The sequence below is a fragment of the Labrus mixtus genome, chromosome 10, assembly GCF_963584025.1.
Source record: "Labrus mixtus chromosome 10, fLabMix1.1, whole genome shotgun sequence".
Lineage (NCBI taxonomy): Eukaryota > Metazoa > Chordata > Actinopteri > Labriformes > Labridae > Labrus > Labrus mixtus.
The window spans coordinates 25,843,204-25,869,695 of NC_083621.1; the positions used below are offsets into that span (position 1 = coordinate 25,843,204).

Here is a 26,492-nt window from a genome sequence, read left to right on the forward strand (position 1 = left end):
TTTTTGAAACAAATTACCAAATAAGATTTTGCTGATCAGACTTTTATAGTTTCACAACATTAGTTTTCTGAACGCAGGGCATTTGGATGTAATCCTGATTTGATATATCGAGACAAAAGCAAGATCAAATAATGAGGCGAGGTACAAATAAGTACATTATCTCTTATGATGGTAAAAGTAAACTTTTGTGTTCCTTATATTTATTAATACTCTAGCAGGTATGTCATTGCCAAGTATTGCACTGGTTGTAATCTCATGTATCAGTGGCTTTCCATGAGAATCATACGTGTAAAGACGGGAACATTTGCAGTAAACAGTATGACACGGTTTCACCTTGTTGGTCACCCTGTCATTGCAAATAAACGACTGTAAGGAGCAACATTTTGTAACTTTAGATTCTCTTACATTTTGACCTGGTTTGAATATAAGCAGTGCTAAAAAAGAACATACATAACCAAGGTAAAAAGTCTTGAAAGAGACAGAATGTCTCCACCTGAGAAGACCATCATAGAAGTCCTTCCTCTTCTGATAATGAGATCACAGAGCACAGGGACTTAAGAGTAGCCCCTGACAGCCTCTGGGCCTGAGCCATGAGGGCCCAAAGTTCAGGTCTCATCGGGGGGTCCCGTCACATTTCTGTCTGTATTAAGTAGCTCAAGCAGAGCCTGGACTTATGCATACAGACACACACACACACACACACACACACACACACACACACACACACACACACACACACACACACACACACATTTCCTCTTACTAGGCCTTGTTCTTCTTTTGGTAGGTCCACTGTGGGCTGCCACAGACGGCAGTTTGTCTGTCACACAGCCCGAGCTGAGCCTTGAAGGCAGACCCCGGGGAAAAAATGTGGCTCGCTGGCGAATCATGCAGCCATGCTTGAGCCTCCAGTGATGCCTGATCTCACTGTGACACGGTCCCACCCTGTGAAATCAGAGCGGTGAGGTGAGAGCCGCAGCGCTCCGGACTTCAGTTAATCACACACACACAGTTTCCACTGATACCTCAAACTTTAAAACACTCTCACCAATATTTTGGTATAAATCCTTAAAAAAGAATGAATGAACAGTCTAGTGATGATTGGTATAGCCTTCACTACTTAATGAAAACACTCACATTCAGAGTGCATCAGGATTCATCTGTGACTCGTTGCATTATGCTAACAGTGTCAGGATTTGGCATTCGCTTCAATTTGTTTCAGGTATGTGGAACACAAAATGTTAGACCCGTCTCCTTCAGGTCCGTGCTACCTCAGGAGAGCTGGAACAACAACATGGTAAATGGACCTTGTACAGCGCTTTACTATTCTTCTGACTACTCAAAGTGCTTTTACACAGGTCACACCTACACATTAATACACTGATGCTGCTATTCAAAGTGACCATCACAAGTAACTAATTCCATTCATACACATTCACTCGCCGCTGACGAAGCAACAAGAGCAATTCAGGGTTACGTGTCTTGCCACATCGGACATGTTGCTGCAGGAGCTGGGGAATCGACTCTACCAACTGAGCCACAGCCGCCCCATCACATTCAGTGATGCTGTCAAAAAGCCACTAAGAACATAACAATACAACGCTTGATTCAAAAAAACACCAACCAATGTTGATCCCTTCACAAATATGTTATTGTTGTTTTAATCCATATTACACGAAATCTAAACACTATGAAATACACACAGATCCAGGGTCTGCCTCCCCAACATCAGCACGGTCATAAATAATGAGTCACAAACCAACCAGAAAAAACAAAACCAGAGACTGCATCCCCTCAGCTCACCTCTGATGGTAGATCCATGCTCTGCAACTCTGATTGACTACAAGTTCTCACCAATACCAAACTATCTCCACGAGGAGAGAGAGAGGAGGAGGAACACCACACAGCTTGGGATCCATGTAGGTCCTAGAAGAAGGTATCCAAAGGGCTCTAGTACGTATCCAGTCTATTCCTACTTATCCTCAAAATAATTTTGGCTTATGGCAGACAAAAACTTCACTGACATTCACATACAAAAACATTTATTTGCTAAATCTAAAGCTGTTAATCCAACATTAACTCTGTTGTTGCAAAACTGAACAAATGTATTCTAGTTGAGTCTGATTAGCACTTTTCTTGTCTTCTAACTATTCAAAGCACTTTTTACGCCACCCATTCTCACACTGATGGCAGAGGCTGCTATGTAAAGTGTCCATTGGTATTAATGAATCCATTGATACACATGGACACGCCGCCTACACAGCTGTGGTAGCAATTTGAGGATTGCCCAGGGACACATCGATATTTGGCTGCATGAGTTTGGGATTGAACCCATGACCTTCGGGTTAATAGATGACCAACTCAACCACTGAGCCACAGCCACAGACACTGAAATAAAGATGAAAATAAAAACCCCAAAGTAAAACTGTTGTATTTGTTTTTATTGCATTTCTGATATATGTTCATTCCTCTCTCTGGGTTGATATAAACTAATCTATAACAAAAACAACAAGCATCTGAGGTTGACATGTCTTATTTTGACATCATTTAGAAGTATGCCAGTAGAGGATGATATTCTGCTTCTGTCACTGGAAAGACTCCTGTTTTTTACCTTTTGGAGGAACATGAGCTGAATGTCAGGAGAGACCTGACTCTGCAAGTCAAAGGTTTGCAGATTGAAGCCCTGCATATAAACTCTGTGCAGATACTGTGTGCTTTTTGAATGCTCTGCTAACAATGTCCTTTGGTTTCTGCGGGTCAATCACAGCAAAAACTTTATTTAGTATTTTTTTGTGAAGCAGTAGATGTATATTAGATGTTAAAGAGACAGAGAGGGGAGGGGGGAGTCAGACATAGTTTGGGGATTTAAGCTTGTCAAGGACAAGAGTCAAAGTCAGAATCCCGACATCATAATGTTGAGACATTTACATATTCATCACATCCAGCCTGCATCTTGCCAGAGGCCCTGTGTTCCTGTGTGACTAAGGGGCATGCATATTAAATATCACTCCAGCTCTATGGTGCGGTGCTGAAGGGATAACCTGTGACATTTGCTTATGACTAAATGTTTGTAACTACAATGCTAATTGATTGAAGTGTGCCAAAACAAGATGTATGAAATCTGTTTTTTTTAACTCCCTGCACTTAACAATCAGCCAGCTATTTCACCTGCCAGACATACACTATACATACACTTTTGTATAAAAAGAAGGAAGCTGCTTTTTAGTCTGGCTGTGGAAAATCAGTGATCTTGTTTTGAGTAACAGATGTTTTAGTGCCAATGTTTTAACCTGCTGTCTCTCTGTTCTGTCATCCTCCATCTTTGATGGATGTAGGAACTTTCAGTGAGATGTGACAGCTGCTTCTTCTTCTTCTCCTCCTGCTCTCAATATATCTGCCTCAGTTATATGTAACATTTCCATTGTATCCTGGTATTTTATTAAAAGTTTTTTTCCGAACTTATATATTTCTGATCACAATGTGAATTCCATTGACATGCAGGCTCTGTCTCCTTCTGACTGGAGATCTCAGCAGACTGAGCCAAGGTTAGTCACGTCACAGTGGGAGCGACTCCAGTGGAGATAAATCAGATCAAATCAAGCTCCCTTTATGATGAGCCGATCAGTTTTATCGTTGTTCAGTAGTTTTAGATAAATGTGGCTGGGATGTAGTTAGTTAAGAGACTTCAAAGAGGCTCTTTGAAATGAGGCCATGAAAACGCCAGAGCACTGGTGGAGCGCGCGTCTGTCCTTTAAAGTTTGCTCTCGGCTTCCTGGCTGCGTGTTAATGATGAACAGATAAAATATTCAACTGAGTGGCATTACTGTGCATCTGTCTGCCTTCACTCACCCCTTGGAGCCCCTTGTGCCCAGACATATGGGCACAAACAAAACCAAAAACAAAAGCATGGTTTCCTTCCGTCTGTCTTCCCGCTGTCCTCACACCGCACAGCATTAATCTAACTGATCGTATTCTTTGCCACTAAGTAAAAAGGCTGTGGATATGTGGTCTGTGGCTAGAGTGCATCCGTATGTGAGGCGGCAGCCACCTAGTCTTATCTAGGAGAGGGGAACATTGGGTTGTGTAATTATGTTCACTGGCTTTGATCCAGAGCTGCGTCTTCCTACCACCTGTTGGCCTGTGGCTCCGTCTGAGGCCTGATAATTAGACCCACAACCACAAGAACAGGACACACACAGGGCTGCAAGAGCCCCTCCTCACACACATGCAGGCAGAGTATCAAGCACTCATTTCCAGAAATACTCCTAGAAGCTTTTTTGTTTTTGTAAAGTAATCCTTTAAAACTCTCTGTGGAGGGGGCAGTGCACTGTCAGGCTGGTGGAGTCAGACAGTAGCGCTGTGTCGTAGATTTGATTTCTCTGTGTTCTTCACTTCAGTGTCTCGCTGAGAGCTTCAAAAGCAGCTTCGTGTCCCCTGTCATTCAAACGTCACAGACTTTCAAATGACATTGGCAATCAAAGATTCTCCCGCAGCACAATTGACAGAAACAGCAATTGATTATGCTTCTTTAAAAGGAAATTCAATCCATTCAAGTTTCGTTCAAATTGTATTTTTATTTTATTTTATCTTGAACAAAGAGTCTTCAAAAAAAATAAACGCAAAGGGAAACGGTCAATATCAGACACCCTTTTAGAAAAGAGAATTCTTAAAAAAAGAATAATTTAGAGAGAAAGTAATTTCCTGTCAAGCCTCGTCCTTTCATTTCAGCACAGTCCCAAGGCTGCCTATTATTTTTCAAAGAACAGGGGAGCTTTCCGCCATGCAGCATGAACCAAAGAAATATAAAGTACATCTGGCCACGACAAACATCTACAATCAGCCACACAAAGTCCTTGTTTTCAGCAGCCAAGAACACAAGGTTCTTTGGCTTTGAAAGTTTTTTTTGATTTTGGAAATACAACGCTGACTTATTGTCAACTCAGATGATATATTTTATTGAAATGAACACTGAGATAAACATCCAAAGCACCTCACTGTTACTTCCTCTCTTGTAAAACCTTTAAAGAGGACATATTATCCCTCTTTTCCACCTTTTCAAACAGTCCCCTGTGGTCTAAATGAAACATCTGTGCTGTGCTTTGGTCAAAATATAACATGAATCAAGCACCAGAGGAGGTTTGTGACCCTGTATAAACCAGCTCTCTCAGAACGCTCCGTTTTGGTGTGTGTGTCTCTTTAAATGTAATGAGCCCCCCCTGAGTTTTCCAGGTAGACATCACTCCTCTGTAGGGAGAATAAAAATGGCAGACCTGCACAAAAGTTTTGTTCTAGTCTGGAGGTGGAGTCCATGGGTGGAGATACCAGGGGAGAGGAGGATTTTTTTTTTTTACCAGAATCCCACTGTGACATCACAAGGAGAGCACATTTGAAATGGAGCATTTTTCTGTGTTGTAAGACTTATGCAGACCACAAACAAAGGACTGGATGGATTTATTTTTGTGGGTTGGTAGACACTCAGGTTACCCAAATATATGTTCAAAAACTCTGAAGAAGTGGATTTTTCATAATATGTCCCCTTTAATGTTTTAGATGTAAGACAGGAAACATGTTAGTTATCTCCTCTGTCTGCTTTCTCATCAGAGCGTTTTTCCCTTGAGTTGGTCATTAGCCTGCAAACACTTCTCTAATTTTACCCTCTTAACTCCATGAGTGCATCTTTACTCGCTCTGCAGTGTCGTAAGGGGATCCAGTCACCACCTCACCCTTGGGTCTTGTCCACAGTTTGCTCTGAAATGTTCTGGTCAAACCTAACACCTCTCCTGGGGTTTTTCAGAGCTCAGACGGTGCTTAGTGCATGTCTGTGTGTCATCTTTATTAATTGCACTCAAAAAGCTTTATGCCCTTCTGAAAAATGCATGAATATGAGTGCTGCCGTTCTGTCATTGGAGCAAGGTTCTATCTTTTCACCCGCAGGAACACTACATCTCTAACCTTTTTGAGTGTCTGTGATGTAACAGCACAACCGGCTCAAAATATGAAGAGAAGGTTTTGTTCAACTAAAAGACGACGAGGTTGTAAAACTTTTGACCACTCACCAGAGAAAGAACAAATTAGCAGAATACTTGAATAAGAAATAATAATAAGAAAATCATATCAAATGACTTCAATCATCATTAAACCTTACACCTAAAAACTTAAAAAAATTAATGAATACTCCCAAGTACTAACACGACTTTAATAATTGAATTCAGTGCATTTTACTAATTTAATTTTTTCAAACATTTTTTTATGTTTTTCCTTGTTTGGTTTCCTTTCCCCTCTGGTTTCTCTTATATACAAACATCAGACATTTACCCACAACATCGTAAACAGATGCTTTGTTTTCTGAAACGTGTCAGACATACAGTTTGTGCATGTGCCTATAGGTGTATGTAGAGAAACATCAGAAAACTTGTGCACACACTACACAATATCTGCACACAGACAGACACGTGACCAGCCTCTAAACTTCCCCAAGTGCATTCTACTGTGCAGTTTTGCTCAACAAATAAGCCCACTTACAAAAAAAAAACCACAGTCTGGCATCAAACAAAAACACAACATCAGAGCTAACGTTGTGGCATAAGGTGTGCAAATTAAGCTGCAGCAGACAGAGCTCGACATGAGAGAAAACCTGCCCCGGCTCGGGGAAACTGCAGCTCTTGTTCTTTCAATTAATGGGGTGTTTCACCCACACACACACACACACACACACACTCACAAACAGACCTTAGCTCTCAGCCTGATAATGTCTCGACCATTAGGATAATGCATCTATTTGTGCGCATCAGGCGTTGCTTGTGATAATGAAAGAGCCTAAATGACGCAGAGTTCAAAGCAGGACAGGAAGAGACCCTGCTGTAAAGTGGCAACAACAGGCTTCTGCTAACACCTGTGACAAATCCTGTTCAACTGAGGGGAACAGAAAGCCTCCGGATAGAAGTAAAGTACAGCAGAAGAATATGAAAAAGGAGGACAAAGGAAGGAGGGACTTTTGACCTAAAAGGTGGGGTCTTTCAAATCTGGTCTTTTACAGTTCTATGATAAAGGTCTTTGTTTCTGCAGAGCCTCAGTGACAGGTCTTTGCTTGGGAGAAAGTTGAAATCCTTCTTATTCACTTGAGTAAGCTAAAAATAATTGATAGCACTTTCATATCTTTGTATTAAATATGAACATATAGCATCTTGTTAAACGTACAATATGTAGAATTTTATGACAATGGTTACATTCAAATATCTAAATTAATTCAAAATTGACTAAACCCATGTTATATTAATTTTTTTGTTGAATACTTACATTACCTCAACTTTTTCCAACAGTTATCAAAGCCAGAGAAATCCGTAATTTTAGAGTCGTAACGGGACGTGTCTTGTTGGGGCGATTGACAGAATGTTTATCGTTGCCATGGAAACACCTGAAAGCTGCCATACTGTTGCTGTGATAAAAACATAATATAAGTTATACTTGGATATATCGTCGGAAAACATATTCTCTTCCTCAGGTCAGTTTCGCCCGTTTGTCTTTATAATGTCAACGCAGAGTTTGTTTTCACAGGGGGGGGGGGGGGGGGGAGTAGAGAGAACTCACATGATTCCCCACTAGCCTCGACATCATCTTTTGTTATTGTAGTATTGATTGAGAGCCCCCTGGTGGCGGAATCTACTTATTGTATCTTTAACTTTAGTTAGCCCAAAGTCTGAAAACACAACACATGTGTCTGGCCTGGCCTCTTGTGGAAGTAACCAAGGTCAGGTTTAAAACTGGATCAGTTCAGTGCCTGACCCTGCACAAACAAGGAAGTGGGCCGCTGTATGATGTAAACGGCTCCTGTCGCTTTAAAAACCGTTGTGTCCGCGCAGCACGGCCTTGTTAAGTCCTCTGAGCTGTGCGGTGCATGTGGGAGTAGGACGAGGGTCGTTGTAGGCGTCTCAGAAATAACAAAAACACCCACAGTGAGCAGGACGGACTCAGCCAGCGGGTGGTTGCCATTGTTGCTTCTTCTTCTTTCTGCTTTTTTGGCGGATTTGCAAACCATGTGCATACCACCCCCTGCTGTATCGGACTGTGTAAATACGCAAGTGTGCTCGGGCATTGAGCGATGTAAGTAATGTGAAGGCAGGCCAGCGGGGAGTGGGGAGCAATCGTGCCCCAGCCGGTACAAATACATCTAATGTGAAAACGCCCCTTCAAACCTCTCAATCCAAGATCTCCCCAATTTCAGCCTGAATAACGTTTTACCTCCTTTTTGGCCTTTTTTTTTTTTTTTTGCAGAAATTGAACTGCAGAAATCGGGTCATTTCCATGTTTATAAGAACACACAATGAACATGTTCGAACTGGATTCACCATACTGCCAGGACTCAAGTGGTTACTGACTAGTGTTTCTGTTCTGTCCAGTGTTTTTACTTACTAGAGAGGTGTATGCTCTCTCCTGACTGTCAGTGACTAAGAGTTTAAATGTTGGTGGAAGACAGATTTGTCACAGTTGGACAGAGCAAGGGAGTCTTCATCTCTAGGAAAATGAGAAAACATCTTTCTTTTTTTAAATTGAGATACAAATGATGAATTATTCTTTCTGAAGTGTTTTGTATCTGCAGAAACAGGACAGAGGGAAATAACTGTCAGTTATTAAAGCTGCATGAACTCCTGAACTCGGTCTGACTTTAGAGCGGTGATGTACACTGAGTGTCTTGGTCTGCATGGGTGAGAGCTTGTCATTGTCTTCAGAGTGGAAGTAGGACGCCAGAGTCTGGTCATAACAGTCATTAAGCCAGCTAGACTTCTCTGAAGGTGACAAACAAGAAGTGCCGTGACACATCGGCGGGATCCTGACTGAGCCAATCACAGCTACAGATATGTTTACAAATTGAAATGAGGACGCATAGACAGCAAAACAACCAAATCACTCACTGAGCGAGCGGGTGCACTTTACCTTGTATTACACGGCTGCACAAATGAAAAATAATGGCAGTCTCTACAGAGGCTGACAGGTAGGAAGCAACGTGAGGGGGTTGTGATGGATGAGGGGGGGGAGGAGGTGGAGCTCAGGGAGAAGAGACAGGTAGCAGTGCAGGACCCATGAGAGATGGGGAAGAGGAGGGGGAGGTGGGTGGAGGGCAGGAGGAGTGAGTGACAGGGTGGTGCTGTCAGCTCCTCTGTGACGCTCTTCAGGGGAGCCCGAGAGCGTGTATTGTTAAGTAAACAGCTGCAGCGACGAGAGTTCCTCAAATATTAATAGGGAGCGATCCCCTCCACTCCGCTTGTTCAAACTGACATCCCCTGAAGTGGACCGCAGTGGAACATGGGGCCGCCTGCAGCACCCATCAGACCTGACAAGAGCACGGATCAACCCAGGGACACCGAGCCGCAGAGAGGCCCTCCCTGTTGACACACAAACCCTCCTGTGGCTCATTATTAGCTGTGCCATCACAAGAAAACATTTCAGACTGCTGAGGAAAACACACTAAAATACAGTTTACCCCACCCTCTCCAACCTCCATCTCTGCCCATCAGACAGAGATGAATTATAAATGAAAGGGCGCTCAATCCGAGAGGATCGATACTAACAAGGTCCAAGTTAGCCGTGACTGGTCTTCCTCTGGTTTACCTCCCTTTTTCTTTTTTTTTAGCTCCCATCTTCTAGCAACTCTCACTCCCCAAATCCCCCCTCAGGTGAAAAAATACGACAAAGGGTGTTTAGCTAAATGATGAAGAGTCAAGCTAACAAGGCAGAATGAATCGCTTTTATTGTTGTGATGTAACTCAAAACTGAAGGAGCACATAAAGGAGCTGAATGAAACTCCCCTCTATTGTAGCTCCTTTGATCGGCCTATCACTCCCAAACAATCCCCCTCCCCCCCTCCCCTCACCTTTCCCCTGACAGGCAGACCAGGGGAATTTTCTGAGGAGACGTAATGGAGCTTGTCAGAGAGCTCCCTGCTTCACACCACTTAGCCTCTCGTCCAGCCAGGGTTGTTGGAGATGTCGGGATGTATGGAGGGGTGGGGGGGGGGGGGGGGGGGGGGGGGGTGGGAGGTCTGTGAGGTGCAGCACTGATGAGGCTCCACCGAGACCTGGAGCAGACTCTTCACCACCCAAACATTTCTCCTCACATCAGTCACGCCTGGTGGGCAGAGAAGCGTGCAGAAAGCTCCCACCACCACCATCGCTCCTTCTCTCCTTCTCTCCTTCGTTGAGCTATCGGGTCCCAGCTCGCCCTTGGGCTACCGTGCCCTCTTCACACACTCCTGCTGGGCCAACATGGTGTCCTGCCTCATCAATAATTCCCGGGGCCAATTGGTTCAATAAAGACCACTCCTCCATCTGCAGGCCTGAGCGGTGGCAGTGCTATTGTTTCAAGCAGAGGGTGTGAAAAAACAGACAACTGCTTGCCTCTTTTTTTCTGAAGGTCCTTTTTAAACAACAAAGATTTCACCTTTTGCTTTTTGGATGTCCGACACGACGACGGCGATTTGGGGGCCTGATAACGGAAGGTTTTTTGAAACGGGTCCCAGGGTGCAAATGTCTGAAGTTGGGAAAACATATAGATAAAATAATCTAGTGTTTGATGTGACAAACTGAGTGTCTGATCACAAACTTTACAACCTTATATCAACATCACACTTAAAGCTCCGGTGACAGAAAGAGGTCAGAAGAAAGGAGAAACAGCGGTTATTTGAGTTGTTAGAACAAACAAGTTGTTTTTCAGGTGAGGACAGTGACCTTCTTTCAGAGGAAGTTAAATTTGGTTGATTGTTGTTACATATTCATGTTGCTCTAAATAAGCAATGAGATAAGCCTAAAGATGTAAAATCAGCCCCTCTGCCCTGCTCCACCCTGCCCTGACATGTTTGTTATGTCTGCATGGCCGAGCACATGTTGCGTAAGCGTTTCAATATTTCATAGGCTGAAATAAAAAATGCATCTCTTTGAACTATAAGTGCATGGATGCAGCAGGAGGAGGAGGGCAAACTGGTGAGGTCATGAGGTGAGAGAAGAAGTATGAAAATGTGGAGGATGAGCAGGAATAAATGGGTCGCTCCTCAGCGCTGTGACAGCTTTATACTCTTCTTTTTCAGGGAAACTCTGTGCTGATATTATGAGACTGCAACCTGAATTAGGTTCAAACGACTTAGACCTGTGAGTGAACCGACTGCAGAGTGCACCTTTTCCAAAGCGGAGGATGCTTTTCATAGACAACAAGGCCTTGAAGATTAATTCTGGGGCAGGTGTCCCATGCCACGACCTGCCAAATGTTGTGCACAAAGAAAAAAGATTGACAAGCAAACACCTTGAGGTCTTGCTGGGGTTGCCTCCGAAGAGCTTAACTCAAACAACTTCAGATTGAAGGAGTGATAGCTTTGAGGAGAAGAGAGAGGGAAGCTGCAGCCACATCACATCAGCTGTAAAGGCTTTGGATTTCTACTGAGTAAGCCTGCCCTGGAGTGAGGATAAATATAAACAAAGTGACAGCCAAGAATAGCCTCCATTTGGGTTAATATGAAGACAAATGTGTACTTTTGCAAACACCTCTTGTTAATTGATGCGGCTGTTCAAATGTGATTGTGCATTTGCATTGATTTAGCTCACAGAAAGCGCTTTGATTAAATGGATCTATGGGCTTTTTCTGAAAAGCAGATTTGTATCATCCATTAAGTGGGAAAAAGTCTCACATGATGTATGGTGATGCTGCTTGATTCATTTAAAAGGGCTCATTAGCTCTGTGTGAGATGTGTTTGTGTCAATGCTGCTTTCACCCTCTCCCTTTTCTCTTGATTACTTTATCTACATTTGTCCTCTGTTTCCCTTTAGGTTTCTCTCTTCTCTTTTCCTTTCCTGTCTCCTCTAATCTCGCCTCCTTTATTTTTTCTCTTGTTTTTGTTTTTGTTGTTCCTCTCCTCCACCTCTCTCCTCTCCTCTCCTCTCCTCCACCTCTCTCCTCCACCTCTCTCCTCTCCTCTCCTCTCCTCTCCTCTCCTCTCCGGGCCGATGCTCCAGTCATCAGACACTGAAAGAAACAAAGGCTCCCTCTCTCAGCTTGAGCTGGGAGGAGCTGTCAGTCCCTTCAGCTCTATTTGATGATAGCATTTCAAATGACACTTTGATCCTCACTCCACACTGTTTGTTTTTTTCTCGATGATGAAATTCAGCTCGAGAGGCGTGCAACAGGGCACATCATTAAAATGTGGCTCAAACACCAAGCGCCACACTCTTCCCTAGAAACCGCTGATGACAATTTTTGACACATCAGCGTAAAAGAACACGACAGAGTAGGGGGCGAAGGAATTGCAGGGACGAACAGAAGTCATGTGCTCTCTCCCTGCAGATAAGTGCTTCGCTGTTGTGACACCAAAGCAGAGTCAAAACTGGGGTCTTTCTGTAAAGACTGAATGAGAATAAATGAATTTAATGAGGCAGATCTGTCACAGCTAAGTGCTGTCTGGTCTGCAAAGAGTAAAGCACAAATTTGTGCCTTGAAGTCAAAAATATGTGGTTGAGTATATTTGGATATGCAACTACAAGTGAAGAACTTCAAGCCAAAACCGTAAAAAGGGCTCATCTATACACACAAGACTTTGTTGTCTGCTAAAAAACATTCATAAACGAATAAAAGCACGGACAAAAAAAATCACAACATTTCACAACTGTTTAATGTTATTTGCTTTTTCATCTTTTCCCTGTATTTTTAAAACAAGCTTAAAAGAAAATCTATCTAATCCCATTCTCCACAGGTTTATCCATAATGAATATAAACATACCAACTTTTAATCTCAGTGGAGAAATCAGCTTTTGTGTTCATATAATAGCAGAAACGTGCATGATGAACAGCCCAGAGTGTAAATCTGAAGCAGTTGCGTCTTTCTCTTTCCCGGGTAATAATTCTGCTATTGAAGATTTCCAAAGCCAAAGCTGAAACAGTATGCAAATTTCCACCCCATGGGGTGCAGACTGGCTGACATATTATCAGCAGAGAGACAGCCGTCGCATTTTTTGGGTTTGAGTGCGGTCAAATCAAAAGGCGGAGGCACGGTTAAAAAGGTGTACTGTGAAGCACGAGACAACAGGAGCACTTTAAGCAGGATGCCAGCCCTGTTGGGGAAATGATGCTGAGGCCTCCTGTGGAGACAGAAACGCCTGGCAACCTACATAAAGCCCGGAGAGATAAGACAGACAGTCTGGAAAGCCTAACAATAGAAAATGAAAGCATGTTAAAAAATGAAAACAAAGGTTTATCTGGGCGAGGAAACAGTGAAATTATTCATCGGAAGAGGTGATTTCATGTTTGTTTTTTGGTTCTCCAACAGCCTCTCCAGTCTGCGAGCTAAAGAAAGACAACACCAGTGATTAGGACTCACCTTTTTACTTTGCTGTCCCCAGGTGAGTTAGCTCAGGGAACTGACTCCTGTGATATTTTAGGCAGCCGTTTCTAAAGCTTGGACACAAAGAAATGACATTCAACGTGGTCTAGAAAGATCTCTACAACTAACACTGAAACTAATTTGATATATTTCTACCCAAAATAAATGTGAAATAATCATGATAAGAATTTTCTCTATAATCTTTTGTACACGGTTGTCATTCAATCTGTGGCTTCCTTTTAAAACCTTCATTCTTTGTCTGGTGGAGGATTTGTGTCGACAGTCAGCGGCATGAAAGCAGTCAGTTTTTTTTTTAGTTTTAATTATGGATTTTTAGATTTTGAATGACCCTGAGCGAAATTCTGTTTTACACTCTGTTATTTTAGAGACGTGATGCTTTTCACACACAAGCACAAACAGGACCTGTGGACATGCATTAATGGAGAGGTCAGAGGTCAGGACACACTGCTACACAACAGAGCAGTTTGGGGTTTGGTGCCTTGCTCAAGGGCACCATGACAGTACTCAGGAATTGCCCTGGCACCTCTCCAGCTACCACAACAACTTCTGTATTTTGGTCCGCACCGGGACTTGAACCGGCGACCCTCCGGTTATCAAACCCAAGTCCCTACAGACTGAACTAGTGCCGCCCCCAAAGATGATGAAGCGTTTGAGGCCTGTTACCATCCGTATACACATATTTTTTTAAAGCTGCAAAGATTATAAACCTTTCCATCTACAATGATGTTTTTAATGCTGAACTCTGAGTGTATGAGGTGACCAGATCACGCCCTGTGCTCCAGTCAGGAGCCTTCTTGTAAAAGGTAAACATGTCGTGTTTTACTCTCAGTAGAGAAGAAGATTGTTGTTCTCTTTGCAGATGTAACATGGAAAGCCTTGTGGAGAAGAGTGTTTGAAAGTAAGCATGTATTGAGACTGCTGGCCTAATGAAACTACCTGACAATAATAACGCTTGTCACATTAAGTTGTCACTAAAGTTAGGCAGAAAGGTGAAAGCAGTATGCAGTAAATGTCCTCTCTGCTGAATATCTTAGGCTAGACAATGTGTGCTGTGTTCAACGAACTCTAAAAAATGTAAGTTCAAATTTGCACAAATTTCGTGACAGTGATTATCACAATTAAACTGAAGAATGTGTCCATGGGTTCACCCTGGTAAAAACAGGGATTCCATTAAGACAGAGTCACTGAGTATCTGGGGCTGCAGTAATCAGTTCTTTGTCCCCCCTTACACAATCTGAGATTAATTCAGAGAGAGGGAAGCAGCTTGTCCAGGACTCAGGTGTGGCAAAGGAAGGACACAAAGGCAGGGCAGCCACAGCGCACGCCTCACTGTTGTCTCTGGGTCAGAGCCAGCTTCCCTGATTGTGTTTAATAAAAATGCAGCTTAAAAAGAAACACTTAAAAAAACACTTAACATTTGGAGATAAAACTTAATGTTCCCTTCATTCATCTTAAAAACATTACGCTCATTCTCTGCTGCAGAAACACTAATCCATGCATTTATCACATCCAGACATGATTACTGTAATATTATCCTTTACAGCACATCATCCAAAGTCCTCAATAAACTCCAGTACATCCAGAACTCTGCTGCATGCCTTCTCACCTGCAACTGTTAACACATCACACCTCTCCAGAAAAATCTCCACTGGCTTTATAAATAAAATGTATTATTATTATTATTATTATTATTATTATTATTATTATTATTATTATTATTATTATTATTATGTCATTCTGAACAAAAGAAATCCATCTGAGAAGTGTAATGAGTCAAACTGATTTTTGCATTTTTTGTAATATATTTTCCTGCACAGCGGCTTACATTTGACCCATTACTTAGCAGCATACCTTTTTGAGGATGCATAGTAATGTATTAATGATAAAAAAATAAATAAAGTTATAGGCTACAACATCAACTTATCCACCCAAACTTGTAGCTTTCACAAGTACCAAAAAAAACCCATAAAGCAGCAGGGTTTCCACCTGTAACTATCAGAGGCTCCTACCCGACATAAATAATTTCTTAATTTGGTGACAAACAAACACATACATGTTTCTCTCAGACTGTTGCGTTCACTGCAAAAAGACACTGACTTTCCTTTTTGTTTTTGCTTCAGCACAAGAGAACCCTCAGAACTCAGAACAGACAGGCTGCTCCTCAGTATTACACAGCTTTATTAAATATCAATCTGTACGACAGTTTGCCAGCCTAGCAGAGAGCTCCAAAAGTTCAGAAAATCTCATTACAAGCAAACTAAAAAAGTGATGCATGGTGATAAAACACAGCAATTACGTTCAAATGAAATTATGAGTTGATAGAAGAAGATGTGGTAATGGCTGGTGTGCCCCATCATGTTTGGTAAACGATGCTCGAAGGAGCCCATTGGACAGAGCCAAACTGCCTCTCCCCATCATTAAGTTATTAGATTAGCCCGAGGCAGCGGGTAAACAACCAGAGACATCTTGCAGCGGGCACATATCCACCAGTCCTCACTGTTATTGCATTACTCCAGGAAAATCCTCCTGAATGCAAAAGGAGTCCGTGGAGAGCGCGAGGCAGAGGGATGGTTATTGGAAAGCAAATGATGGGAGGACAAAGGCAGGGCTCAGTTCGGCCTCCAGGAGCACTCCGGATTGAGTGGATGGCTAACGAGCAGGAGACGGAGAATGGATGCAAAGGGCAGCAAGATCTGATTTTGATTATTGGCTGCTGGACGGAGAGGCAGCTCCGGCCTGCCAGGTTCTGCATCATCCACCTCCTGCCACATCTCGTTTGGGTTACTGCCACCGCAAACGTCCATTCAGCACTATCGGAGACAAATGAGGTCAAACTCCGCTCAAGGTCACCAACCACCTCCACTATAGGGCCACAGGGGGGCTGCCATTCTAATTCCTTATACACTCAGGGTAATTAAAAAACCTCAAGAAAAAGCGAGGGGGGAGCTGATCAGGTTTTTTGAGACTGCTAATGAGATGTTAATTTGTTGGCCCTCTAGGAATAAGGTTTGAGGAACTCAAGGACACAAAAGAAGATTTTTTCACACTTCTGTCGGGTGAACCTTTTTTTTCTTAATTTGGTGAGCGTGTGAATGTGTACGTTTTTTGGACACAGTACACACCGCAGGTCGTCCAGTATCTTTATGTTTGATAAAAAGATATGAGCATCCTTTCAAGCTTGTTTCAAACAGCCGCTCCGTGGAGCCCCTCAGAGTTCAGAGGAAAGTAGAGAACGCTCCCCTAGCTTGCAGCACATGAGAAGCTCTAACACATCTCCCTTATGCTGCCTGGAACTAGTCCAAGTCAGACCTGTTTCCAAACACCCCACTGTGCCGGAATTCAGCGGACTCATCGAGTCATTTCAGGGGAACCAGGACTGCTGTCCCAATTTCTTTTTTTTCTTTTTTTTTGCAGATATCTCACAGACTCTCTGATAGCTGAACACACACAGACACACGCTCTCCCTGCTAAACTTTCCTACCCACATGTTTGACTTCATAAGCAATCGGAGCTGATCCTCACCTCTCATGTTTACTAATTGGGTTCGCTCTTTGGACTTGAGTGTGACTCCCCTCTGGGTCAGGACTGTTCCTCAGGCTGCGGAGCAGAACGAGCTGAGATGGAACTGAGTCGACAGCAGTGTGGTATCTTCTCTCCACCAACTCTGCTGTCGGGGGAGGCTCGTTTTCTGATGTACGATTTTAAACAAGCACTCTGATACCGCTTGAAAAGCTACTAAACAGCAGTGGTTCTCAGCTTTTTCACAGTAATAACCTCAACAAAGGATTTTTAAAAGTGAAATTAAAGCGTGTTTCATTAAAAGAAGAGGATAATCAAATGTCTACTCTGCAGGCTCAAGCTCAGGCTGATAGTCAGAACAGCAGCACCAGCACAGCTCTGAAGGACATGTCGCCAGGGAAAACAACAACAATTAGAGCTGCCAATCAGCCAAATGGTATTGACGACTTTATGCTTGGTGGAGTAGCTATATCGAGGTTGCAGACAGAGAGGAGGGTTGATGGTGAGAGGATGACATGAAATGTGCTGTGTACGATCATCACAAACACAAGTCTGTGCTTTCACTGGCTGAGCAACCATAAGGAGTGTTGGGAATTGTTGCAGCTTTAATGTAGCCCTGGGAGAAGGGGAGAGTTTACCTCAAACCTTTTCATACAAACACACACACTGACATTGACCTCCCACAAAGGATGGACATTTACAGTATCTAATAACTCCAGTTCACATTACCTTATAAATTAGTACTCAAGTACTCGCTAATTATACTTTACCATAAAAAAAAAATTTCAAAAATGTGTCTTATCACACAGACCTCCTGGCAGCCCGGTGTTTCCTGTGGTGTGTAGGACATCAGACTTCAAATCTAAGTTCCACGTGATGGTAACGTAATGACGCCGTGGAGTGAGCTGTCCACGAACCTGTAGCAACAGACACTCTGCCGTTCCACTCAATTCTGCTGCACTTTCCTCACACATCTTTTCCACTCTTGTAGCTTTTGTTCTCCATGAGAGTGGCCTTGACTCCAGCTCGACAAATGCCATCAGCTCGTAGAAGCCTTCTCCTTCCACAATACTTGATGGAAGCATATCTCCAGTCAACATGTTTGGTTATTAGCATCTTCTACACTCTGGTATCATCACAACCACGTGTGCTAACAATGCTAGCAAATGATGTGAAGTGAGACTGCCTGTCGTCTGTCTCAGCTGGTTTCTCCTTGTGCTTTAAGCTCATGTGGTTAAGCATCCAACTATATACAAGTTTAACCGCGGAAATCACTGCACCTTGTGTGTTGTTTTTTGTCATGTGATCTCGACAATCGGAGTAATTTGTCGTGTCCCTTGATAATTACTAGCTGCCATAAAGCTTTGTTTTTTGCTGTAATCCCGCTCACTGTGCACATGTGTAAATAAAGCTGAAGCCGTGGCTGGTGAAGTTATACCTCTCTACCTCTCTACTATTTTCTTTTTCCTACTATTCAGTGAAGCGAACCCAGACATCTCGATTACACATGTAACTCTAACTGTGAAACTAGTCTGTATACGTCTAAAACAACGGCTAGTGGGGGAAAAGTTACTTGAGTAATTACATCGACAACAAGTACTCGAGTACTCATACATAACGCTTCTTCTCACAACATCTTTTATTCTAATTTTAGGTGGAAAATACTGTAGATTTTATCTCATCTTTGCTCATAGTTAAGTTGTTCATCGACTAACTGTAAAAAATATAAATATCACTTGATTGTTTGATAACTGTAATACCTCGGCTAAGAGTTGGATTATAATTGTATCTCCATTAACATGTTAAAGAGATGTTTTGAAAAGCTTACACTACACTAACCATAATGCAACTCAGTGAAATCTCTTGATTAGACTCTCCTACCTGGATACCTCGTTCAGCCAGCTGTAACCAAGGCTTTCTATTCTGATTACCCTGATGACATCACACATTTGTCTCTCTGGTCTTTTCCTTCTCTAATGCTAAGCTAGCCAATAATAATCACGTAACAGCTTTAAAGTGTCAGCTCCTTGAATGCACCACGTTCTGTTCTCTACATGTTTTATATATATTCAATGTGTTATGTGTGGGTGTGATGGATTAGGAGTTTTTAGAGGTAGACCTTGACAGAGTGAGAAACAGTAAGTGGCGTTGCTTACAATTATTTTGTGAAGTTTTATAACACTGGTTCACCCTGTAATGAGTCAACTGATGCTGATGCGTGATGATTTAAGTCGTCTTGTGTCCCTCTCTCAGCACCGTCCTCTCCTGCACTCTAAACTCAGCGATAGCTTTCATGCATCAGGTTATCTCCAGTGAGGTGCAGCGTCACATAATAATAATACACCCCTCACAAAGTATTGGATGTTTGGATAGCAGCCTCTCCTTCTAAAAGATTTAAAGATGAACATCTTGCACACGTCCACAGAATCTCATTTTCATCATCAACATCAGGACATGGAGTGTGAGGCATTTACGGCACGTAGGGGAAGATGATGTAATGATCTCTCTAATGTGAATCAAAATGAAATTTAAGAGTCTGTCAAACATCAGAGTGGATGCTGCAGTGTATCCATTATGAAGTCTCTCCCTGGTATACTATAAAGAGATCATCTAAGGATCATTAGATTGTCAAATGGCATTTCCGACATTTTGCCAGAGAGAAGCAACGCATCATTAGAAATTCCTAATGCCCTACCTATTTCCTGGTATTGATCTTGAAGAAGCCTAATGTTAAAGCAGCCTGTCATCTCCCTGCTTAAAGTAAAAAGATACACAGAGCCACTACTATTCCTATTGTTTGGAGAAGTTGACTTCAAAAGGGGGATAAAACCTCTGGTGTAGTCTGAGGCTTGGGAAAGCCGAGCCGAGCAGGGCAGGTGGAGTGGAAGAGAGGAGAGGAGAGGAGAGGAGAGGAGAGGAGAGGAGAAAGGAGAGGAGAGGAGAGGAGAGGAGAAGAGAGGAGAGGAGAAGAGAGGAGAGGAGAGGATAGGAGAGGAGAGGAGAGGAGAGGAGAAAGGAGAGGAGAGGAGAGGAGAGGAGAGGAGAGGAGAAAGGAGAGGAGAGGAGAGGAGAGGCCCTTTGATCTCCAGCAGAAGTGAGTGCAGAAGGAAAGAAACAGAGAGCAGCAGAGAAGATTGCAAACAAGGCATGCACTCAATTCCCAATAGTAGCACATGCGCAAGGGGAAGAGACAAACGAAGGGAGAAAGACAGAAGGAGAAAGAAAAGTCAAGAAGATTGAGCGAGACAGAGGTGGAGAGGGAGAGGGAGGATGAGAGGGTTGGAGAGAAAGAGACTTGCAAGAAGAAAAGAGAAGAAGAGAGAGAAAGGATGGAAATGAAGTAGAGGGAAACAGATAAGACCAGGATGTTAAAAGGATTTCAGTCCTTGGCTGTTTGGGGAATTCTCTCAAGCCCTCTGCTAAAGCAATTAGTATTGAACCCCTTCTAGGAAAGAGCAGCTAAACCACAGCAGCAGTCTCTATACATAGTTAGAGTGTAACAACCCAGTCGAGCAAACCCCACGGCCCCCATTAAAACCCAGAGTTTTAATTGGCATGTCAGGATTCACAACCAATAAGTGTGCACGCTCCAAAAAAAGTTGGCCCAGTCAGTCTGCACATCCCACTTGAAGTGGAAACCCCGAGACAGTAAACAGAGCTGCTGCGCTGGATTGTAAAGGCCTGTGAAGCCTGATGACAATAGTGAAAAAGGGATACGTTCAAAAACAACTGTTGAATGCTCCAATAGTTGTGTACCACTTTGTTGTCCAAGAGTTCACTTTAAAACAAGAGCTTAAAGTTTACAAAACTCAGTCTGAATGAAGAAACTTAACAGTGCTATAGGAACACTTTCCCAGCAGCCGATGTCAGCTAATTAAAGGCTACAGGAAATAACATTGAACTCATATAACTGCTACAGAGTTTTGATTATGATGTTAAAATACTTTTACAGTCTAACTCCTGCACACTGTCTAACTCACAAACATACATTTATATACAACGTTTCTGTACTGGACCTTCAGCAGGCAAACAGTTTGTTAAAACGGGCCGGACATCTTAAATAGGAACTGGCTATAAGCCTGCAACCACAAATAAATAAATTCACAAATAAACAAACACCAGCTTCCTGAATTAGAGCGCTCATATACCAAAAAAAAGCAACAACAAAAAAAAGTATAAGAGGAATTTCTACTGCCTCAAATCTACTAGAAAACTAAGACAAAGGATCAGTGAGCACAAAAGCACAAAACACAGAATCTACCGGGATTACCCCGTCGCTGTGAATTTTAATGATGCACAACATGACGTCTAGTTCAACATTGGGTATCTTCTATGGGATAGAAAAAATAATTAGCCTACCCTGGGGTGGTCATACTCTTCAAACGCTGGCTCCTGAAGGACTTCATGATGAACTAGCCGTAAATGTTTTGCTGCGATCTGTTTATTTTAAATATCTGATGTTTGTATTTCTGAATGTTGTTTATTGCCCACTATAGGTTTGTCTGTTTTCAGTCCCAGAAAGTCTTGAATACATTATTCACATTGATTTTCAAGTGACATGTTGTTGTTGTTTCTCATCTTTTTTTACATGATACAACATGTTTGTCTTTTCTGTGCAATTCTGGACGATTCCATTTGGGAGTATTTGTGGGGACTTATTTGTAACCATGGATATTAGTTCACTATTTTGGACTTTGGATCTACAGTGATGTTTCTGATTTTTTCTGTTTGGATTGTAATTTTGTTAGAATTGAGAACAACACACCGATGAACAGAAAACGAAATGCCCGCTGTTTAATTACATGCACGGAGATCATAGCGGTCACATGCATAAAGTCAATGCACTGACTCCAGTCACAGTATATAGACTACACATCACTCCCCTCTTCGATCGGCTCAAGGTGAATATCAGGAGATTTTCAGGATTTTTATGTAAGTGTGAAAGCCCTAACTGTGAATTTTTCAGTCAAAATGAAACGATAACACTTTTTTCTGTGTGCTGCATCATCACTTCATGTGACACAATGATTAAAATGTTCTTCTTTTTTGTAATGGCCTCACTTGCTTGTATCAATGTATCAGTATCATTTATTTCAAATTTATTTCAGACTGTTTCCAAACCAAAAACTATAAAAGTAATGTTTCGTAAAGTAAACTCCTTTATATTTTCCGAGGCACAGTAATCAGGTAATTTAACGTATAACGTCAAAGTATGTAGTAAGAAAGTAATAACAGTTTTTACCAGGAAGTCAGACTATTGCTTCACAGTACGAAAGCAGACACCTGTATCCACTGTGCAGCACTCGGCATCAGCTGGGATTCCATTTTGCCTCCAGAGCAGCCTCTGTTCTTTTGAGTAACAATTCAACAGGGACATGCTGATTCGACAGTGTCACATAGCTCCTGCTGAGTTTTATAATATCTCTGCCTCCATCACTGTTAGAACAGGTGTCATTGCACCGTTCAAATCTTCACTTTCAACACCTATACCTGCCTCTTTTACCTTCATCCCTCTCTTCTCAGCTGACAGCAGCTGAACCTCAGAGTTTCACTGGTTTGACTCTGTCTTCGTTTCACTGAGCTGTTTTGGTTTTTTTTGTAAACTGGAACCAGTCATACCAGTCCCCCTCCTTTGACCCCTCTCAGCTGAGGGTGCTCTCAGGAAGCTCTGCTGACTGGCGTTTTTTCGCTCTGAGAATAACAGCCATCGCTGACTGCAGAGCCCCCGCTCTCAGGAGGCTGTCACTTTGTGGAAGAACACGTCTGGCACAGACAACTACACTGCATCTAAAGTCACTTGAACCTCACGGCTCTGCCATCTTAACATTTAGTCGAGCAGCGGTCTCATCACTGTCTGTGTGCATTATGCTTTTGACTTATTTATATGTGACTCAGTGCCTGGAGGAGAGAGATGCTGACGTGAACACTGATGTGCAGCCAAGAAAGTGGATCCTGACACGAGGACGTCAATCATCAGTTAAACACTGCTGTTATGATGGTTTTTTCCTTTTTTCTGTGCTAGTTTAAAAAAGAGACAGGTTTAGTCTAACTATGCTCACTGCTTACCTTGGAATATTGCAGCATTCTGGATGATAAGACGTTTAAGTTGGGCACTGACAACCTGCAGGCCGGACTCCATGTTGCTGCGTGCGGCTACCTGATAGCGCTCCTCCATCTTCTTGGAACAGCAGGTCGGGCCTTTGGTTTGGCAAACCTGCAGATCGGCACCTGGCAAGAAATCAGCAGAGAAGGGACAGAAGTCTGAGTGAGAGGAGTGAGGGGACTGAAAAAAGACACTTCTGTTTATTTTTCACAGGAGAAGAAGCGTCTCAAAAAGATTCAGCTGCATCCCCTGCATGCTAAACAGATGAAACACTGTCTCCTGCAGATTCTGCAGTCTTAATGAGCGTATGATCATTATGTAGAGTTATTAAGGAAGCTGGGATTCAAAAATAAATTGCTGCTAAAAATGAGTCATTTTGAAGCACATTAAAGAAATACACCAGAGTTATGTTGTTCTCCTCAGAGATCTATTTGGTCAACAGAAAGTTTCTCATCACTCCAGGCTACAGTTTCCACACCATGACGGAAATGTTGTATTTTTTTCAGCCACAAAGATTAGAGCCAGGAGCAGATCAGTGTGCAGACAAACAAACAAGGGATTTAGCATGCATTCACTATATGAGGTAACAAGGTAGACATGAGGTAGATTGAAGGGTGATGAAACAACATTTTGTGCACCTGGCCGCTGACAGGACAAGTTGTTTACAAAGATGAGAAGTAATTGGATTTCCTGAGCTCTTTGAAAGGTACACATGTAAGTCAGCCAAGGCAAACTAGGATGAAAAGGATGTCTCATTCGGGTGATGTGGCCTCACACAACTGTATGTAAGAATAAACACCCTGGAGAATTAAATTCCATCTGAAGAATCCCAGTTAGGTGGCGAATAAATACGAGTTCATTAATCGGTCTGATCAAGGATAACTGAGCTTCTACTGCTGCAGCACTAGTGAGGTGAATGAAGCGTCGCTTTGTGTGATGATGTGCTGAAGGACATCTTTTACAAAGAGCCATTCTCTCTGATTTGATTGGCTGAACATGCTTCTACTATCACATTTTTGTAAGATTTATTCTAAAACTTTGAAAGAGACATCAAACTCAAGTTCAAACTCGTGGCAATAACGACCATCATTTATGTATTTAAGTTATCTCAGTTTTGCATCAAACACAAGAAAAATAATAAAATCTGTCATTTCTACAGACAAGCTTTTGAGTTTTTCAAAATCAGTCCTCTAAAAACAAACCCCTCGCAATACATCAGACAGATATAAACACGACACAGACAAGCGACAAAGAGGAGTTCCTCTCTCTTCAGTGTTTCCCAATCTCTCATGTCTCATGTGGCTGCCCAAAGCCTCCCTGGAAGCTGCAAGTGTCGTGCCAAGCGGCACCGAGGAGTTGTCCGCAGGATCTGCTGCCTGAGAGGCGTAAGCCGCGACAAGGGCCTGATTGATGGTGTGGTAAACAAATGTCAGGGGAGTCTGCCAGCTTCAGCTGCCACCGCTCAGGGTGCCGGGGATAAAGAGACGGAGGAGCTGAGAGATTCATTTGGAGATTTTGGAGAGAGGAATTGGATGGTATACACACACACACACACACACACACACACACATACTGTATATATCTCAGAAAAGTGTTGATAACAGGTGTATCAAAAGACAGAGGAGAGGATGTTGGTTCTTGGAATAAAAGGTGAAAACAGTAGACATGGAGGGAAGTTAAAGCCAGCAGGAGATGCAACAGAATGACAGTATTGATAATTAGTCAGTACAGAGCAGTCACATGGAGAACAATGGTTTAGTCCCTGCTCACACTTTAAGGCGTAGAGTCTAATGAGTGAAACAGGCAATAAAACTGTTGCACAGCAGCCTGTCTATGCATACTGACAGGCTTAATATCTTAAATCAATACCGACAAAAGAATCCTGACAGATAAGATCAAGTTAATTTCAGTCTGCAGGAGCAGAATTATTAAGCTGTCAATAGCGCTGTGGGTGAGGTGAGTGCGGTCGGTGCAGAGAAGCGGCGAGGATTTAGCAATTATCTCCTGCAAAACAGACACTTTCATCTGCACGTTTGTCGTTTTGCAGATGATAAATGTGTTTCATTACAGAAAGTTCCCCAGCAGTGAGGAACAGGTGACGGATTCGGCATGAAAACGATCCTCTGCAGAGTCTCACAAATAATAAAATCACACCTTCTAAATAAAGCCTTCTTCTCTGACTGACAGATCACTTGGGAATAAGCTTCCTGATTCTCCTCTTCTCTGAAGGCTCAGCTCTACATCTCCTCCCCTCCCGTTTTCTTATTCCGTTGTCATTCCTGCCCAGCTTTGTTCGGCCCTTTTATCACTCCGCCTAGCTTAGTTTAATAGCTAACGGGCACTGGGAGCACCTTTCTATCAGTCACTTATTGGTCAATTAGTCGATTCCCGTGTCCTGATGGCCAATTCTCTCCAACAAAATGAAGACAGACAAGGTGTAGTGCTGGGGGCAATTTAGATGTAAATTTCCCTGACATGCATTCTTGGTCCAAGGTGAAGCCGTCTAAATTATTACCTACATTCAATCAATACTCTGAAACGGTGGGCCAGCCAATTCAACATGCAGAACAACTGCTGTTTTCATGAGCCTCAAGGTCTTTGAATGCCTCTTTTTAAAAACACATTGATCGCCCTTCATTTCGCCGCAGCCTTATCTGACAGTCCTTAGCCGCTTCTCTCTTGACAGTAAAGTTTCTGTTGAAATGCCAAGGGTGAAGCTCCAGCAGGGGCTCAAACAGTCATGTGTGCACACTGACGGCAGGAGTCCGTCCCTTCACTTCTCTAACAAGCTCAGGGACTCGGAGGCGGGGGAACGGGGACAGACACAAATACACTATGTGTCTCTTCGATTCCCAGCACCAATTAGAAAGCTATCACTATGCAAGTTTAATGATGGGGACCATGGGGGAAAAAACAAGTTGTGTTAAGATATAGAATATGTTAAAAGCTGTTCATTATGAGCATAAATTATACATAAAGCACCGGTGTTGAGTAGGAGCATGTGGGACTCCTTGGCTTCCTCTCCGGGGCAAAATAATCCAGTGTCACTTTGTAGAGACAATAAATGAAACGAGGATTTACAAGGAAGGAATAATAATACCATTAGCTGGTGGGGATTACAATTGTTTTAAGTATTTTTAGTGCTGAGCTCACTGCTCCACTTTAAGTCGTTTGATGAAGCAATAAATTGAAAGCTGGAAGCATGAATGTGAAAGAGCCTGATTCCTGATTTTATACAAAAACAATGAGGCAGCAAACACACAAGCTCTAGAAGCTTTTCAAAAATCATTTTTTCTTCATCACAACGACACAAAGACCTCCGGCTCCAGGTCAGATCTGTCGCGTCTAGTGTCACTGAAACAGCAGGAACGTTTGTTCTTTGTTGACGACCCTGCAGATAATTACTGAGAAGTCCAACTCTCTGGAACCTTCTCTGGTTTTACACGAGAATATCAAACAAAGAGAAGCGACGACTGTTTCATCCCAGAGACA

General features: G+C 42.7%; 1 protein-coding gene across 1 annotated transcript in view; it reads right to left on the reverse strand.

Moving 5' to 3' along the window:
- The window catches only part of gpc3 (glypican 3), a 108,642-nt gene that overhangs the window by 76,323 nt on the left and 5,827 nt on the right, over nucleotides 1-26,492 (reverse strand). The window contains exon 2 of the mRNA XM_061048851.1: nucleotides 22,964-23,125. Within this exon, the coding sequence (XP_060904834.1) occupies nucleotides 22,964-23,125 (162 nt within the window). The remainder of the gene's footprint in view (nucleotides 1-22,963; nucleotides 23,126-26,492) is intronic.